Source organism: Typha angustifolia, chromosome 13 (assembly GCF_048772165.1).
Source record: "Typha angustifolia cultivar Huaian chromosome 13, ASM4877216v1, whole genome shotgun sequence".
Lineage (NCBI taxonomy): Eukaryota > Viridiplantae > Streptophyta > Magnoliopsida > Poales > Typhaceae > Typha > Typha angustifolia.
In genome coordinates, this window is record NC_133251.1 from 5,434,634 (window position 1) to 5,455,114 (window position 20,481).

The window sequence follows — 20,481 nt, forward strand, 5'->3', positions numbered from 1 at the left end:
AGAATTGATTATAAAGATACTCCTTTTAATTTCTTCTTCTCTAAGAAACAAATAACAAATAAAAAAGAAAAGGAACTCACAAAGAACAAGAGGACTATGGCTATATGTTGCACTAATTATGTTGTTCTTCCACTCCTTGTGGAGCTTGTGAGAATGCCAAATTCTATATGAATGAAAAGCTAGTGAGAATACTGATGTTGCATGCCATGCTTCTGAAGATTTATATTAGTTGTCATAACAAGTAATATGCAAGAATTAATACCAAAAATTACTGTCAGTGTTGGAGAAATTCTTGAAAAGGACTACTTGTAAAATGACAAATAGCAATGATCCCCATCAAGAAGGTGTTTATATGTATTGGTTTAACAAACTCACCATTACAGTACAAATTTCTCTTACTACCATGAACACTCCCATAAAATTAAGTTTCAATTATTTGTGAAGTAATACTAATAGTCAGACACCCAATACAAGCACCAACAAAATCAGGAAATTCTTGGTCTACAGATTATAACTCTAAATAATAGAACTACACACTGAAGTTTGCACATAAGATGACAAACATCTTTAGATAATTATACTTCATCGCTGCAGAAGTGAAAAAAATTGAGCTCTAAGCAAGCAAGCAACTAGTACATTGGTAGGTTATTTTATGGCATAAGCCTGTATAGGCCATCACTGCTGAAGTGCCCATCCATGTAGAGCGAAGCAGCGAATCGCATCTCATTGGTAGGTTTCCAATGTCGCTTCCTTTGGTTTATGAACCAGTTGTTGATTTGTTTCAACTCAAGGCCAGTGGATTCAGCTAAGGCTACCTTCTGTGTCTCCTGCTCAAGGTCATGACAGGGAAATGGTTCAACTACATATAAGCACCCAGTTCATGCTTAGATACAACTAGGATATGATTTAGAAATAGGATTTCACCAATCAAAGATCCCAATGATTACGAGATATAACATTGTGGTTTATAGGAATAGTTCAAGAAGTAATGTTTGTAATTTAACCACAACTATATGCAAGGATTAATCCACAGGACCTACCGATGGATATGGCCACTTGTAGTGCATCTCCCACCATTTGAATAGTTGCTGCCGAGCATCCTTTGGGAGCTTGCCTTTTTTCGTCTTCTTGGATAGCTCATTCCTGAGGCTGCTCAGATACCTGCTGTACTTCTTCAGAAGGTTGTTCTTCATCTCGCGGTCTTCACCACGTACATCGGTAGCAAGGAGCTCGGTTTCTGTCCCACTGCCTTCTTGATCCTCTAAATAAAAACAAGCTCCATAATTACTTAGTAATGCCTCTAACAGAAGCATAAGAAAATCTAGACTTCGACAGTCGAAAGGAAAATATGTATGTCTCTTAATCATGAACTTTAGTCACCTCCCGCTTTAATCTAATTAATTCTTTGACACTAGACCTTCAAAATTAACTACATTTATTTTCTAAGAATCATGGTGAGCCTTGTTTTCAAACCAGTCATATGGTAAAATCATTCATCAACTACCATTCTACCAACCATCCGACTAGATGGCCAGCTTTAAGAAAGAGTATAAATAAAAATAAGAAACCATTCATTAATTAACATGAAAAATCTGACTACGTATACCATGCATTAGGATGTATACATACATACATATATGTATATATGGTAGACAACTCCTTATCAACAGAAACTTTATAACCCTTGTGAGAGAAAAATAAGATCCAGAGTACCTTTAAGAATCCAATGCCATAGTGACAAAAGTGATGCTTTAACTTTATATTATCTAACTGCAACCATCTCACTACTTCAGGAGTTATGCTATGCTTACAAACACTTTACGACCACTTTATAAACAAAAATGATACGGCAACTTCTAAGATTTTGATATATAGTTTCTCTCTATCTTACAATCATCTCAACCAAAGGACATGATGATGCCACATAAACATAGATTATATAATGTTTATATAATGTATGCTTCAGCAACCACAATTAAAGGATATTGAATAAATTAGATATCTCATAATCGATATCATGCACAGTTTGGTAAATGAAATCATGACCAAGATAAATATTGAAGAGGTAGATGAGAAAAGTTTGTTTGGAAGATTGTCGCAGTACAAGAACAAGCAATTGCTAGAGTTACAACACTCTAATCACACAGTAATATTTGATTAATTAATACATTAAACTAAATATAGTTTAGTGAACTAGTAATTTTAAACAAAGTGCCATGATTTATACATGAGAGGCCAAAGAAATATCCATCTAGCTACACATTACAAATATACAAACTTGTTTGCACACACACACACACATATATATATATATATATAAAGCGTGCTATAACTAACACAATAATATTTGATGGTTTTATATCAAAGATCATAGCATAGCATGGTACCACTGAAAGGAAATAATCCATTTCTCGATTAGCTTATTGTACTAGTGAAGACTGCTAAATATTAGTGTTTTTCTTCAGGGCTGCTGGTCCCATTCAGAGAGTGTAATATTTAGTTTTTGTAACATCTGAAACTCTAAGCGCAACATAATGTGTAAAGTTCAAATAAACTTTGTAAGCAGACATTTCTATTTCATTTTAAGTGTTTTTAGTTCCATGCCTTTTGTTAGCAACAATGATATTTGGAGGCAAAAACCCCAATTCAACTGACCTAGAACTACTAAAAATCATAGAAAGTAGGAAAATTTTATATCTCCACTTTGGAAACCAGCATGTATAAACAACAGTAAGAACTGAATAATGTTTTACTTCCTGAAAGTAACAGTTGATAATATCTATTCTTATTGAACTATAAAAATTGTGTGCATGCCAATTAGTGATATAATTCTTGAGTTTTCTTGTCTAAGGACTGAGAGTCTAAGATTGACCAATAACATGCATGTATTTCCTACATGTTTCCAGATCATCTACGTTTTAGAAGTAAAACATCAACATTACGCACTATCTTGACGGTGATGAATAATATATCTTCTTTGGAGCCCAAGAAAATTATATGCGACTGCTTCCTTTCCTGTGCTTACTGCAAAACAATATTTTACTCTCTTTTTTATACAACTCTATCCTCGATTACATGTGCTTACTGCAAAACAATATATTGCAATCCAAACAAATTAATTAATGTTCCGATGGTATATACATGAAAAGAAAGAACCACTTTCTCGTTTATAAGAATAATGCTCTATAAGAACCTTAAAGAAACTATATAATACGCCAGCAGACAACTGGTACGTTATCATTTCATGTGCTTCAATATCACAAACAGAAGCCACAAAAAAGGATCTCAAACAACCAAAACAGACATTAGATCTTAAAGCTAAAGCTGGTCAAAGTAATAACCACTTTAAATATTTTTGGCAAAATGATCACTTCACACTCTAGAGTTCACCAAATTGCAGAAGATTTGTAAAGCCAAAAGAATTAAAATGAATGGAGTCCATTGCACGAGGTGTAGCAAGAGTCATGAAAGTAATGATTAGATGAATAAACTACCAGTTTATAAGAATAAACTTGGGAATATGAAAAGTTGGACTTCTTATAATAGAATGATAACAGTTAATTTATAAACAAAAGGACAGGAGAAAAAATGATTGATTTAACAGCTGCAAATTCGAAGCCATCTCCAACCACCTTCACAAATCTACAAGATATAGAAAGAGATTGTGCATCCACCATTGTCGAGGCAAAGTATTGATTCACTTTGGAACCCTAAAAAAGACCCTTCCCTTGCAAGAACCAAAAGAAGGGCTCAATCTTTTAGATAGATACTTCTTTAAACGTTGGTATTGATGGGTTTTTCTTTCTTTAATTTCAAAGCATTCCAGTACTACAACTACTACCAAAACCTCGTGAGAGGTCGACAGAGATCGATTAGGGTTATATTATTATATGGCAATAGACTAGTTAGAATTCATGATGGATAAATGAGATCTCTCATCTCTGGCAATTGCGTGACAGAAGGGGGGGAGGGTCTCTTCTCCTCGTAACAACGCACGTGCTTAGCTTACTGACATACGGCAGTAGTACTAGTACACACCTCCGTGTTGCACTGTCACTCTCCACTGTCTCAAAACCCTAACCTATACCCGTCTCTTAATTCCCTCCTCCTTTCCATCAAAGAGACAGTGCTAATTAGAATTAGTACCTGAGGAGAGGATTCGAAGGGAGAGAGAATTGAGCTGCGACTCCATCGTGTGAAAGAACTCAGTGGCTTCTTGCATTGGACTCGTTAGCTCTTCCTTGTATTTGACAAGCATCTCACGGTATGCCTCCTAATATATACATATATAACGACTCAAAACACTAGAATGGAGCTAGCACAACAAAGAAGAAGAAGAAGAGGAAGAAGAAACTAGACCTAAGACCCACCATGAACTGGTCTAACTCCGGCTCGGAAGGAGACTCGTGGCAGCTTAGTGGTGCGTTTAGCCTTTCTTCCATGTCTTGGCCAATTGTGGAGAGCCGAGCAGCAATCTCTGGTGGTGCTCCTACCTGTGATATTGAGGAGTTAATATATATTAATTGGTTGCTGGATTTAGTTAATTAGTATACTTGCCTTCTGGCAGTCCAGATAGGTAGCTAGGAGTGAGGAGTACTGGGGGTGGGAAAGGATCTTAGACTTCATGGTGTCCATATCAGGAGGAGGGACTTGAGAGGGAGAGGAGTCTATGGGCTTGGATTCAAGTTGGGTATTGTTGTTGAAGAGAAGATGAGGACTTGCAATACGCAGTGGAGATGCACCAAATACTTCAGTAGTAGTAGTGGAAGAGTAGACTAATCTCTCGCATGAGTTGCTTCCGAACTGTTGGACGATTTCCTCCATTGATCTACTCTTGAGAGAGAGAGAGAGAGAGAGAGAGAGAGAGAGAGAGAGAGAGAGAGAGAGGAGAAGGTTTATATCTATATGATGGCTTTCTTTTCCAGGTGATCAAATCAAGGGGAAGTGGGCTTTGCAGAAGATAATAGACTCCAAGAAACAAGAGAGATGAGTAATTGAGAAAGAAGAAGAAAGAGAGGGATGGAAGATCTAGCGGGAGGATGGAGGTAGTAAGTAATATGCATGTGGAGAGAGTGGAGGGCTCTGTCACACTGCTACTGTGTTACTGTTGTATATACTGTGTATTGTGTTCTCTTCTTTTTCTCCTCTTAAATCTCTTTCTTCTATGATGTGATAATGGGGATTCTTATGATGAGGGTAGCAGCAAGTTATCTCCAGGCCCTACCCCTCCGACAAGACTTCCTCTATATATAGTACTACTCTGGGAATACAATAATATTGGGAGATCTAGCTAATCTAGATCTAGCTAGCTAATGCTGCCTTTCCTTATTTCTTTATTTTAGAATGATTTATAGGTATAAAAAAATATTGGGTCTTGAAAGTTTCAACTAATCTAGGAATTGGGCTTTCATAACTCAATTCGACTATGGTTAATTAGCAATGTTCAACAAATAGAAGTAGAAAGATAATAAATAAACAAAGCAAACACGCAAAGCATTCACAAATATTTTAATAAAACCTTCTATCGACTAAGGGACAGAAAATAAGGGTAGAGATACATTTAGAGGACTCTCAAAATAATTGAGATCAGCTCAAGCTCAGCTCTAAAATGAGTTAGATTCAAATTTGATCAGAAAAACTAAATTAGTTTTGAAGTGAGCTTTATCATAATTTGGCGCGATCAAGTTTAGTTAGAAGTATTTGTTCTGTAGATTAAGCTTAAATTAACTCACTTTTGAGCGGAGCTTGAGCAAGTCTTAGCATTAAATCAAGCACTAGATTGCATATGACTAATATAAACTTTTTAGAACAACATCTAAAAGTTTATAAACTTACTATGTTAGTTCTTATAACTTTATCATTGAATCATGACTTATTTTAAGTTTGCTTCAATCCCACACCGGAAGCTCAACTTAGGTTTGAATTAATTGGCTTGAAATTACTTATTGATTGACTAATGTAGGCTTGAGTTCAAATTAAAAATATTTTAATTCAAACTTGATTATACAACTAGATTTGAAATTAATTTTAATTCAAGCTTGATTGGAGTGGGGCCTCAGGTCAGGTACCACCCTTCACATTTATGATAGGGTAAAATTCCAAATTTATAGGCATTAAAGTAGAAATTTTGTGTAATTTAAAAACTTTACCTTTTAATATATATAATTTTGCTATTTAACCGATTCAATATATGGTTGACATTACAAAGAGGAAACATGACAACTTTACACGAGTAATCGATTTTGCTACTTTTCAATTAAGAAGAAAATGACAAACAAATTTATTAAATTCAATTCTTATGTATAAATGTTCTCTCTCGTATTAATTTATTGTCATCCACTGTATGGTATAATGTTCGAGCATCTAATTTGATTACAATGGTAAATTACTTACTACATCATCACTTTATGTTTTCTTAATTGTTTTATGAAAAATATTGCTTGTCTTGAGATGTGTATATTTGCTTATTTTGAATTTATAATTGTGGTATAATTTTAAACAATAAAATCGTAAATATGAGCTAATTAAACGGCACGTAGTTGTTAAGTTCTAACTCTCTAAAAAGTACAGAAAATTAATTCCAATATATGAGGTCAATTATAAATCCTAATTAATCATTAAATTTTCTTAAAATTTGCATGATATATATATATATATATATATATATATATATATATATATATATATATATATATATATATATATATATATATATATATAACTCACATTTTTTTTTTCCTCCAAGAACGTTTTATGAAATTCTTTAACCCCTGAATTTGGAGTAACCTATTTTCATGTGATTCACAGAGTTCAACAAACAACCGATGATATTTCACGATCAAAGGTATAGTACTACTTGTAGTAGCGGTTAAGAAAAAATCTCTATTTGGTGAGCCTTCTTTCTATACCTATGAATTCCATTGGACCAGAAATGAGACATTAGAAGAGTCTTTTTATATATATATATATATATATATATATATATATATATATATATATCCAGTAAAGAATTCTTTCAGACCAAGTGTTTGATCAACTCTCCAACCTTGAAAGAATCTCCACACCTCTCTCGACGATCTTCGAGGGTTCTTAATCTCACGGAATGGTGGTCATGAACTTAGTTTCATTCAGCAGCAGCAAAGAAAAGAAAAAAGAGAGAAACAAATCCATCAATAGTTCTTTTCCTTTCCCAGAGAAACAGCAAAAATCCAATGTCAAATCTTTAGAAAAATCTACCATCATCTACTATTGGAACGTTCGAACACAAAGTCAACTTTCACCTCGGTTTGAATATACTTTAAACACAGACTGCACTGAGATTATTGCATTAAAAAAGTCTTTTCTTGGGTAAATTTAGAGTTGAGGATGGTTGGAGAAATTTAGACCCATGAAAAAAAAAAAAAAAAACTTCGATGAGAAACCAACTACATGATGTGTTTCAACTCTTATCATCTCTCAAATCTCTTATGTTCACTTATAACACCCATATCTCTTAAAACAACTTTATTTTTACATGAACAATCTTTAACTCTTGTTTTGTTTTGTGTAGATACCCCCTCAAATTTAACTAATTATTAAGATTCAATTAAACTATCTGCAATATAAAAATAGATCTGATTCCCATTTACGTGTATTCCTTTCAATTAAGGGTATTTTATATCTTTTTATTTATTAAAATACTAAGATCGTACCTTATATTTGTCGAAAAATAACCTAGAGGATGTCCATGCAGAAATCATAGTTTTTAAAAAGCATACAAAGAAATATAAGTCATTGATTAGTGCAAATCTTAATAGCTGTAAAAGATTAATTCATAATTAATGTAACAATTAATGAGATGGAAAATAAAATTTGTTGATTGGAATTTATAAGGGAATAAAGTTGCAGAAATGATATGGTGTAAAAGATGCTAAGTAGATCTCAATTTATCTTGGAATTTAAATGAGTATTTATCTCTTATCCTCGATCAACATTTGATTAAATAATTTGTGGTTCCTCTATCAAACAAGTTCTTTGCTTTTATATTTGCAATAAATAAATTGATTAGATGGGCTCAAAAATTCAGTTATTACAGCCTCTTTCATGGATCCAACCCAACCTCATCCAATAGTAGCATAACTTAATGCTCTAATCTTGGGACCTAATATCTAATCTCAGATCCTTGGCTTCTTGATTAATCACCATACCTTTTCTTTTCATTTCTTCCCCTAGACAATAATTACAACATAAAAGGCGAGATAAATCAGTCCATTCTTTAAAGATACAATCTCGGAGTAGCTAAGACTGGCTAGGATTTACAACTTCTTACATAAAAATTCTTGAGGTCGGGAAGAAGAGAAATCTACCTAAAGCATTGCTATATAACCGATGAAATTGGTCGAATTCATGCTAACACTGGACACAATTTCCAAATATAAATCGAAGCAGCAACTTATTTCTCTATGAAACCACTAAATTAGCCGGTAACTTTTAAATATAAGTCACTAAAGTTAAAATAGACCTTTGCAAAAATTTCTCCTCCAATAAAACATAGCAGTTTACTTAGCGATTTTTAAATATCCACGTAAATTGCTAAATTAGAAATCGATTTATATTTTAAGTTCAATGCAAAAGCTAGCTCGGAAATGGTTAAACTCATTTAAATTTATATTTGAATTTGAAAATGAAATAGAGGGCCTGAAAAGAGAAGAATGAAGAGAGATTTAGATTCACAATTTGCTAGCCAAGTAGGAGGTGCCAAATAGTAATGTTATGGAAAACAAACTATAGTAGAGAAAGCAGTCCATCCAACAAACAACATGGTATTCGTATAAAATAAACGAAGTTTTGATAGATTTGAAGGTCATGGAAACTTTTTCAAACTAAAAACTTCATCAGAAAGCAAACTCATCCTCCTCTTAACATGGCAATGGCAATGGCAAAGAGAGAGAGAGAGAGAGATGTCGGTTGCAAAAAAAGAACAGAAGAAACCTTAGACAACCCTAGTCGGCAGTGAGTTGCCCTTTACGATGTAGTTAACTTAAAACCTAGGATATTTTTAAACAAACAGACATTTTTAATGAGTTAGGTTGATAGGGGCGTCACAATATAAAATATTAAAGATTACTGTTTTCTAACAATGGTATAGTGAGTGGTATTGGATTAGAATATCTCTTGAGAAATATTTTTATAATTTTATTTATAGACTTAAATAAATTGTAGTATAAAGTTAAAGATAGTTAGTCAAAAGCATAATATGAAAATTATAAAATAAAAAGTACAATTACAAATATCTATCAAAGAATAAAACTAGTTTAAGCTCTTTCAGTATATCTCTTTCTAATGCTTCTCAGTATACCAAGAGTTAATTTTTCTAAAAAGTATGTGCATATAATGTTTGAATAAAAATTTCACTAAGAGTGTGTTTAGTTATAGGATTAGATAAGAGGGATAACATATTCTCTGAGATTACTAAGCTCATATTATACTTCTAATTTACCATTTAGTTTATACAAGACTATATATGGGATAACTATATAAATTTACATTGTTATCCTCAATAAAGAAAACTATTATTGAATATCGTAAGCTTAATATATATTAATTATAAAATAAGCACATTCAATTTAGAATATTCAGAATTAATACAAATAATATTTAACAATATAGAAACACTTTAAATAAATATAAAATACTAATAATTTTAAAATAAAAAAAATTGAGTAATTAAGATGGTTAGTTTTGTTATTTACGTAACTAAATTTATAATTTCTTATATAAGGATAACGTAGAAATAATATCTTTATAACTATTGAGAAGCATTAAGTAAGCCAGCTTTGCAACTAAAGTGACACTTGTTTAATGATGTTCATTTTACCCTCGATGGCTATTCTGCCTTTTTAAATTTTTTAACGTCGGTATATCTTGTAACTTTTTTTCCAATTAACTGAGAATCACAATCTTTTATATCAAATCTATTAATTTCATATCACACATGAGATTACGCGGGGGCTCATAAAATAACTAATCTCGTTAAATCATTAAATCCCTCAAACAAACGCACCCTAAATGCCATCACAGTGTCATGAACTAGGAGGATCCGAACTTAGGCTTAAGATATTTTTATAAATCAAACTTGCTCTTATACTAAATTAACTTGATTTTAATCCTTTATTACATTCGGACAAATGTACTAATGGTGTTCAGATGAGACACTAGTTAATGCCCAAAACAACGTTTCTCTGTCTCTACATGACCTAATTGATGTAAATGAGGCCCTTCTTACTTATTTGCCAGAAAACCCAAAATCACAACCCTTTACTGCTCTCTCATTTTTTGTCTCTGCCTCTCAAAATGTGAATAAAATCAAGGGATAATTTCCTTTTCACCCCCTGAACTATCACCAATTTCTACAATAACCCCCTAAACTTTTTGTTGGTATACTATGACTCCTTGAACTACTATAAATATTCAATTTAACCCCTTCCGTTAGGGTTCCGTTACCCATTTTCGTCCATAAGTTATCATGTACTAGTCACGTGACAGGTAAATGGTCAAAATACCCTTATATGCATGTGACAACTTAAAATAGATTTTTATAATAACCAAAATATCCTTAGATAGCCAATTAAAACCCTCTTCTTCTTCTCCAATGTTAGCTGAACCCGATTCTCCATTATTTTTCTTCCAAAGTCTTCTACATCTCATCCTCTTCTCTAATCTTTCCAACTCCCCACCTCCTACCTCTATTAAAATTTTTTTTCGTTCTTCAAGCTCCAATCTCCCACTTCCACACCCTACACAATGAAGCTTTTCTCCCTACCGATATTATCAATCTCTTACCTTCATGACACTTTCAAGCTCTCTAACTGGTAACATTGATAGTCAAAGAAGGCACTTTCCAACTCCCCACCTCCCACCTCCATTAAATTTTTTTTTCGTTCCTTAAGCTCCAACCTCCCACCTCCTCCTCCTATTTGTTAGGGTGAGAGAGGTCAGTATAAGAGAGGAGAATGGAAAAAAAAAAAAATTGGGGCAAAAGGGTATTACGGCAGAGGGCAATGATGGCATTTTAGAAAATAAAATTTATATTTAATTTTAGCTTTGTCACATAATTAACCTGCTATATTGAGTGGAGGGGTAACTTGGTCAATTCACTTATTCTGTCAACCGCGTCGGGGGGTAGGATATCTCTAACAGTTCAGGGGGTCATAGCGTACAAAAAAAAAATTTACGATGTCATTGTGGAAATGAGTGGCAGTTTAGGGGTGAAAAGAGAATTATCCCTAAAATCAATCAACATGCATACAAAGTTAAGCGCATTAAACTTATACGAGAACCAAACAAATGGACGATATTAAAATGAGAATATTGTGTTTCCTTCGTACCACAAGTTCATATTAATTTACTTCAGGCCTGTGGTAGGATGTTTCCTAGTAAATGAAAGGAAACAGAGTACACAAGGTTTATTTAGAGTTAAATATACTTTATCTTCTTGTATTTATATACTAATATACATAATATTAGTCCACCAAATCATCAAAAATGCCCCTTTTTGGGGGGTCAAATATAATAATATAATAAAATTATGAAAATTTCCAAATTATGATAATAACCCCTCAGTTATATAAAAACCTTCAAAATGTTCTGTTTCATTAGCGGTTTGGGTGATACTCTGTTTCCAAGTTGCACCGAAAAACAGAGACTCTGTTGTAACATGAAACCTCCGCAATCCAAGATTATTATTATTATTTTTTTAAAATGAAGAAGAAGAAAGAAACAGAGATGAGTGTACAAATTTCATACATTGCAAAAGAAAAGAAGAGAATTTTTACTATCTTTCAGATTTGCGTTCAGAAGACAACAATAACAACGACGGAGGGAACCACTTCTTAACCAATCTCTTCACGCCTCTCCTCGGCTCGTCGCCATTGCCGCCCAACATCACGAAGCTCTTCAACCTCTGCAGGGCGACGTCGAGAGTCTCCTCGCTCATGTTCGCGAAGCAGAGGCGGAACCAGCCGGGCTCGTCGCAATGGCACGACGAGCCGGGGGAGATGTTTAGTCCCACCTCGTACACCATCTTCTTCCACAGCTCCATCTCTGCATCAAACGAGTTACACTTGAGTAGATGCCTCGCGTCCACCCAAGCAAACAACCCCGCGTTGCTCTCGAGACACTCAATTCCGATGCCTCGCAATCCTTCCACGAGCTTCGCGTGCCGCTCTTTGAGCCTCCTCTGGTTCTCCACGATGTAGTTTCTCGTGAACTCCTTGTCGGAGAGGAGAGCGGCGAGTAGGTATTGAGTTTGGGAGGAGATGAGCCCGAAGCTCGACATCTTCGTGGCGGCGGCGACGACGGAGCCGTCGGTGGAGTAGACGGCGCCGACTCGAAATCCGGGAAGGCCGAGGTCCTTGGAGAGGCTGAAAACGATGTGGACGCGAGCGTTTGCATACTCTGCCACGCTGATGAACTCGGGCGAGTCGAAGTTGGTCCCCGCGTAGATCTCGTCACTAATTAGGTGGATGCCTTTGGCAGAGACGAAGTCGACAAGAGTGTTCAGTTCAGATCGCGACATCGTGGTCGCTAGTGGATTGGATGGATTGGTTACCAGCACTCCCTTCACCCGCAGCTTGCGTCTCTGTGCTCGTTTGTACGCGTCTTCCAGCGCCGCTTTCGTGATTCGGAAGCCGTTCGAGCTCGTGCAGTGGATTGGAACGATCTCCACTCCGGTGCGCCATTTGAGATCCCTATCGAAACTGTAGAAAAGTACGTCAATTGCATAGCAGTGATAGATTACTAGCATCTTCTGACCCATATCATACGATTACATACCCAGGGTAATACGGAGTCGGCAGGAGAAATGCGTCACCGGGCTCGGCGAGACAGAACATGAGGATCTCATTCGCAGACGTAGCGCCGGCGGTGAGGACAAGATTCTTCGGATCAAATTTTACTCTGTTTCCTCTTATCTCTCCCATAAACTCAGCCAATGCCTGTATAAAAAATTATGCTACTAACGTTAGCATTTGACGCACACTGGCATAGCTTAACACGATCAAATTAGCATACTATATCAAGATAGATCGAGGAACCCACAAGCTTGAAAGCGGGCATGCCATGGTAATCCTGGAACAGGGCAAGCTCGCGGAACACCGAGACGCCGTCTCTCTTGAGGCCGGCGGCGTCGGGGTGGCTCTCCAGCCACGACTCAATGAGATCAAACGAAAGCTGCAAAGAAGGAAAGACAGGAGGACTACATTACAATGTTACCAAGCTTTAGCTAACTCGAGTGACGAGAGAGAGAGAGAGAGAGAGAGAGAGAGAGAGTGAGCATATATACCTGGTTCTCTGCAAGACCCATTTGGATAATTCCTTTTGGATTGGAGTTTGGATCATACGGGTTCTTCTCATACTCCTGCCATCCCAGGAAGTACGAGGAGTCCTGCCCATGCGAGTTGCATGCAGCCTTCCTTGAGAGCAGACTCATCCTTTGAGATATGTTATGGGACACAGTAAGAAGAGAGCTGTTGATGTTCTTAGGAGTCTGGGATGTCTCAGGTACTATTTATAGAGACTTAGAACGTTTGACATTAGATTTTGGAGAGAGAGAGAGAGAGAGAGAGAGAGAGAGGGTAGGTCAAACCAAAGGTCAGCCAATTGGCTGCCGACATATCTATGGATCTCTACCTGACCATGAAAACTCTTACAGAGCTAATAAATATTATTGCCGGATCCAATTTCTATCTAAATAATTATCGTAGAAAAAATTATTTAAAATGACTTAGTGACTCCTGTATACATGGAGTAATAATTTAGTGACTCTTGTATACATGGAGAATTTTTTATTTTTTTCTAACCATTAATAATACAACTCTGTATACATTAAGAATTGTTAAACTAATTGAGTCATTGGAGTTGTAAGAATTTAACAGCCAGGCCCCAGTTGGTTATCATCTCCTATGCAAGTTGTATTTAATGCCAAGTAATTAGGCGCAAGGAAATGGACCTTTGATGGTGACTAGTGGTATAGTGCTCCTTATTAGAAGGGAGAAGAATAAACGTATTTATACTCTCTCTCTCTCTGTTTTTATAAAAGCCTATATTTTTACTAATTACTCCCCCCAAAAAACACCAATTAAGTTAAAAAAAAACCTAAAACTAGAATTTCTTGAGATTTTTATATAACTATTATTTAAAATATTAGAATTGCCACTAAAATCTCCTGTTAGACCTGTTATTATGGTCTATTTTTACCATAATATTTCTAATAAATTATGTTAAAAATAAATAAACACGTATAAGTGACTAACATACCCTCCTTTTAAAATTTTAGAGTAATTATAATTAATTAGATTTAACTAACGAGATGACATTTGTGGTAATTATAATATTTTAAAGAATTAGTGGCAACTATGTAGTTTAGTGGCAGTTATATAAAAAATTTCTTATTATATATTATATATTATTATTACTTCAAGAACAATAAAGTGTGGGCATATAGTTTATCATTTTAATTACGACTGCCTATCATTATTAATTCCCCATTATTATATGTTAGACATTTCCAAAAGTAGCGGGATGAAGGCCCTTGGTATTAATACACATGTACTCCTTTTTATCTCCTCCATGTAGAGATTTGGTTGGTGATTAATTCCTCATTAAATTTCTCCAAATGGAATATAATTATGTCCTAATCCGAAAGTAGCTTCCAAAGCCGAGTCATAATCACGTTAAAACTATTCAATTGGCGTTTTTGTTATACCTTCTATCCTTATCAAGTAAAATCTAAGAGAGATCTCATCTCCTTAATGAGTCTATTTGTCAACCCAAAACAAGCAACTGCCGCAATTTTTTCTTCTTGCGGCTTCCTGGTTTCAATCTCCTCTGACCAAATCATTCTTTAGTCCACATTCATGGCTTAATTAAAGTAAAAAAAAAAAAAGTGTTAAGGAGAGGATTAAGTGTGGGAAGTTTGACTTTAACTAATGAGTTATCTACCTTTTATTGCTGGCAACTTCTATAGGTCAGTCTAGATACGTCGTTAGATATATACTAACATATTAATCAGTTGCATCTGGATAGACCCACACAGAGCTTGCCTACATACGATTAACAACATGCGTTTAATTAAACCTTATAGTTTATTAGTTAAAAAATCAATTGATTGGGACATGAAGTGAAAGTGTTGGTACTATTAATTTTAGATGAAAAACTTAAATGGTCATACGTCTTCGAGTTTTTATAGTGTTAGATACACGTGTGTAGGTATATGGTAAGGGATATACGTGTATTTAATCTTACATTAATTTCATGTCAGAATGTCTATGTTCTCAATGAGAATGAGAAGCAAAGTGGTGGCCAATTCTCCCTCTACAACCTCTTTAATTTCCGAAATCCATAGAAGTAGATTTTGCTAATCAATGCCATCATCCTATTGTCTTGATCCCTAACTTTCGTCTTTGATACATTGATCCTAGTTCTTATCCCTAGTCATCAAAGTCCACAAACTAATTATAAACTAGGTAATTAAAGAGACAGTATCAAATGAGGTATGAAATTTATATATATATATATATATTAAATTATCCATTCAATGGCAAGTGGGTCAGAGAAGCAAGATACAATGGTTTCATGTTGGATTTGTCATGCATGTAGCTATTTATTCTCATCAAGGGTTGCCATTCATATTAGCAGTCTTTGTCACACTGTCACCAACTAGAAAGTAGAAATATAGTGAAAGCAAGCCCTCTCTCTCTCTCTCTCTCTCTCTCTCTCTCTCTCTCTCTCTTCTCTTCTTCTCTTTCACCACTTGCAAGAGGCTGGAAATCTAAAAAGTTTCTGGGACCATTTTTTTAATGGCCAAGAAACTGACATATATACTGCTCAGGTATTGTGAACTTCGCCGTTGTTTCACAGCATAGATGTCTCATTCACTAACTATCTTTTTAGTGTTCTTTTATTTTATTATTATTATTATTATTATTATTATTATTATTATTTTGCAGTATGTATGCATTGTAACTATATTTATTGAGTGAGATAGTTAATATTGATGACTAGGGTTTTTTAAGGTAAGGCCTGCAGTATGGATTAGGGATTATTTTATCTCTCTGTCGTTTGGCTTGATTTTAATTTATGGTACAGTGCAAATGGCTAAACTACTCTTGTTATCATGTGGGTAATTCATCTATGTTTATATGTTTAAATTTGACAACCGGTTTAGTGTTATCTTACAAAAGTCATAGTTACGGTGGATAGATTTTTTTTTTCTTCTAGAATAGTATTTTAATTATTTCAATTAATAAGAATAATTTTTTTTATATAAATTAGGATTTAAAGTCATGGAAGATAGCAATTAAATGAACTTAGGGAAAGAAGAAAAAAATGAAAGTGAATTATAGAATTATATAAAATATCTCATATGAATAATTTTATAGAGAGAGTAATATTAAACACAGAAGACAAAAACAATAAAGGAGGAGCGAGAGATGAGAAGAAGAAGTAGAAGAATAGTAGAATAATATTTTTTTTCATTACCACCTCTACACGTGGTGAATAGTAGTAGTACATAAACATGAATTTTAATAAGAGACTTGTTAGAAAAAAATAAATGAGTAAGAGATCGAAAGAAAAAGTATAAGAATATCTTAAGAAAATGAAAACTATGTGTTTTCCATGCAAATCACCCATATTTCTTCTATTTTAATTGATATATATATATATATATATATATAAAATAGAAGAAGAAGAAGAAGGCACAATCAATTGCCCACTTGTGTGTCAACATCTGTGCACTTGCAATACATAAGCAATTGGTTTATGTCGAACCATTGAATCTGATATCAATTAAACAGAAGATATTGGAGTCCCAATTAAAATGAAAGAGAAAGATATCCATACACAAAGCTAAGTATTGCATTGACCCAATAAGCTATATAAACTTCTTCTTCTTTTTAACCTAAAAACTCTTGTCAACTTGATCACACCCATGCTCTAAAAGCTTAAGCTCTTTATAGAAGAACAGTTATTTTCTTTAATGGTTTTATAACTGTTTCATTTCATCTCTCTTTCCACTGTTGGATTACTCTCAAAGGTTATCCATGTCCACATTAATCAAATCTGTTGACAGATTAATTTATCAAGTAGCAGCAGCATATATAGATTCACAGTGAATCCATTGCTGTCTCGTCCAATAGTGGGAGCCTTCTCTTCTCTATCCTGAATCTAGTCTTCCATGGCTGTAGCCAACTTGAAAGGTTGATACGTCAACAAAGAAAACAATTGATACCGAACGAAAAGGACTGCAATGCAAGCTATGTCATGCAAATGGTTGGGAGATTTTGACCCCAAGAGTTCAAAGACTTCAATTCTTGCCACTATCTGGCTCCAGTTGGAAGTCATGAGATGCCATAGTGTTCAGGTACTAGGTGGTTTTTTCTTCTTCTTTTATTCAAGGTACTACCACTAGGTGATTGAAATCTTCAACTTGAACAACTTATATCCTTTCTTTATTTTGCTAAAGAAAATTACAAATAATGTCCTACATTTTGACCATAGTATAGATAAAATCATCTCTTTTCATTATTTCTAAATATAATTCTCTATATGCTAAAAAATATATAGTCACACTTTAATAAGACCTCACAGAATGGAATAACTTTGTTTCTTTGTGGAATAAGACCTATTCTAGAATAAATATTCTAATTTTTAGTACAAGAGAAGAAAGCTAATATCGGTATAAAAATGTTTAGTTCAATACTAGTATAAGGAGTAATAATTTCATTTTATGCGATAAAAAATTGATATTAAAGTATTGAAAAATAATAAATTTATATTGAAAATTAGCGATGTTTTATACCAAATAACAAAAATAATCTTGATTGGATGTAAATTAGTAGTAGTAATATATATTCATCTAAAATTATAATATTTACAGACTTAAAATACTCTATATATCCACACTATGAGAAAATAATTATGCACTGCAGGGTAACGCAGGATTATAAGCCCGCATTGCAGGAAAATAACCTCACTCTCTAGATAAAATAACTATGCACTGTAAAAATATAACCCAACACTGTCGGGGTAATTTTAGATTAGATACGAGAAAATAGTCCCGTATTTTAATAGTACGCTTAAATATTACGGAGAAAATAATCATGCAATGCGAAATAATTTTAGACCAATGCGAGATTATAAGTCTGCATTACAGAAAAATAACCTCGTACCATGATAATATTTTCAAATATTATGAAAAAAATAACTACGAAGTGCATGCATAATAATTTGCTTGCATTTTTTTTGTAGAATTTATTAGTCAAAGAAAAAAGATCTAGAATTTTAATCGTAGGTGAAACAACCAATATATAAGAGAAAAAATAAAATAGTAGGTGATATTATATATATGGATAAAGCATAGCAATCAAACTACACTACTTTCAACTAAATTGTCTACCAACTACAAGTGATTGACTATCTCAAAACATTAGATGGTTAAGACATTGAACAAAGTAAAGTATGCCATTGTTCAAGAACTTTGTGTTATGAGTCAACAGGACCAAAACTTGAATTCAATTGCCAAATAAAATTCCCTTCTCATGTGATTTTACAACGACCAATTAAACCAATGCAACGGGTAAGGTTTCTCTATTCTTAATTTTCCTCCAAAACTTAGTAATTAGTATATATATATACAACAGAGTTGTAGAATTATTATGATTAATTTTGTCAACCTGACATGAACTTGTGTACTAATTCAACATCTTAACTTTTGATTATGATCAATATTTGCTTATCTAGTTTCATAGTTTGCTATAATGTTTCTAAATCATAAGCATGATTAATTTTATAATCATCTTATAAATTCTTTCTGCTTTACTAGTGTTATGATCATTATCCTTATTAATCTGCTCTTCTTGTTAAACTATATATAGTGGTCAACTTTAGGATACATTAATCTATTAAAACAATATTACCAACAATTAATTAACACATATCTGAATGCTTCTTTTTTTTGAAAATAAAAATAAAATTATGCTTTATATTTCTAGATTAGTTTACTGCAATAAATAACTTCCAAGTCCTACTTCAAGGTGGGCTCTAATTGGATCCAGGCTCACAAAGAATGAATTCTCTCCCTCGCTTCTTTTTGCCTTCTGGGTTAAGTATATTTGACCCTCCATTAGTTTGGATTATTTTACTCCTATGAACTTTTCCTGGAATGCATCTGTAGATGCCGTTCATGAAGATGATGAGATTATCTAAGAAACTTAGTTTGATTTCAAAAAGATATTAATATATATATTATATATCAATTGATACAGAAACTCCACGTAAACTGAATTTCGTTTGAAACTGTCAATATGCTTACATAAAAAGATTAACAATTGTTGTTTAACTAAAAATTCAAGAGCTTAAGAAAACCTTTACTCAGGTTTTGTTTTGTTTTTGTTCTTTTGTTCTTTTTTTATGGGGGCATTTGCACAAAAAATATTATTTAGTTTTCGAAATAACAAAAATGAGGGATTGTGTGCATATCCCATAAGACAAGTTCAAATAGTTTAAGTTTAGTTAAGTCAGATAAATTTTTAAGGCATGTTCAATTAAGTTATGTAAGCTTTTAGGACTAATTCTACTTAATCATCCAAGTAGTCAAACATCGAGAAATTATTGAGTTTAGCTAATTTATTATTCTCGGATTATCATTTTATCTTGGTCGTTAAGTCGTCTATCTTCATAAGAGTAGGTTTTAACCATAGAACCCTTTCGAGCTTCTGAATCCTAGCCACCGTCTTCCACCATGAGCCACCCTAATATTCAGCCTTTGCCACCATCCAACGACTGCTGCAACGTCAGATATCTTCACCTCTGTTCCTTTACTTTTCACTCTGACATTTGATTTACGTGAAATAAAAGTCATCAGAACCCTATCTCATAAGACTAACTCATAAAAATATCATAATCTTATCATGTCCTGATCTTTCCAGATCTAATCCAATATAACGAGCAAAGTGTACTTAAAAAAGAGTTTACTTGAAAAAGTCAAATGTCTTAATTCTGAGTTACAGAATGCTAAGACTGTAGTTAACAAATTCAATGATGGGTCCAGGAAGAAAAAGAGGGATAGCTTATGATGATAAAGAATTAAATACTCTTATCCTAAAGTGTAATATAATATATATTATTCGTCTTTTGTTAAACAAGCTTATCATGACTTATGTACTTCTCATATTAATTGTAAGACAAATATTAGGAAACGTGTAGAGAAGTATAATGTGAATGGTCGAGCAAATAAGAGTGAACCTAAGGTAGAATTCTTATTTCTATTTGCTTCATTGTAAAGTTGTAGGACATATTAAACCACATTGTAAACTTCTTAAAAAGAATTAGAGCATACTTTCTTTTATAAGGTGAAAAATAATTAAGTTTGGGCTAGAAAAAAGAACTTTATCTCACCCTTTTAGGGTGATGTTATTAAATAATCCCTTAGTGAAAAATAAT

The 20,481-nt window shown here is 33.7% G+C and overlaps 2 protein-coding genes across 2 annotated transcripts; both read right to left on the minus strand.

Annotated features, from left to right (window-relative positions):
* Nucleotides 1-517: 517 nt before the first annotated feature.
* On the minus strand, nt 518-4,879 carry LOC140774711 (homeobox protein knotted-1-like 6). Its single transcript, XM_073117800.1, has 5 exons — nt 4,558-4,879; nt 4,371-4,493; nt 4,147-4,273; nt 1,041-1,261; nt 518-827 (listed from the first exon to the last, which is right to left on the minus strand). The coding sequence occupies exons 1-5, from the start codon at nt 4,822-4,824 to the stop codon at nt 651-653; spliced, it is 915 nt and encodes a 304-aa protein (XP_072973901.1). The 5' UTR covers nt 4,825-4,879; the 3' UTR covers nt 518-650.
* Nucleotides 4,880-11,710: 6,831 nt separating this feature from the next.
* LOC140774456 (1-aminocyclopropane-1-carboxylate synthase 3-like) lies at nt 11,711-13,499 on the minus strand. The gene is made up of 4 exons (XM_073117463.1): nt 13,322-13,499; nt 13,078-13,209; nt 12,814-12,974; nt 11,711-12,737 (listed from the first exon to the last, which is right to left on the minus strand). Exons 1-4 carry the CDS (start codon nt 13,466-13,468, stop codon nt 11,813-11,815), a joined length of 1,365 nt encoding a protein of 454 aa, XP_072973564.1. The 5' UTR covers nt 13,469-13,499; the 3' UTR covers nt 11,711-11,812.
* Between the last annotated feature and the right edge of the window lie 6,982 nt (nt 13,500-20,481).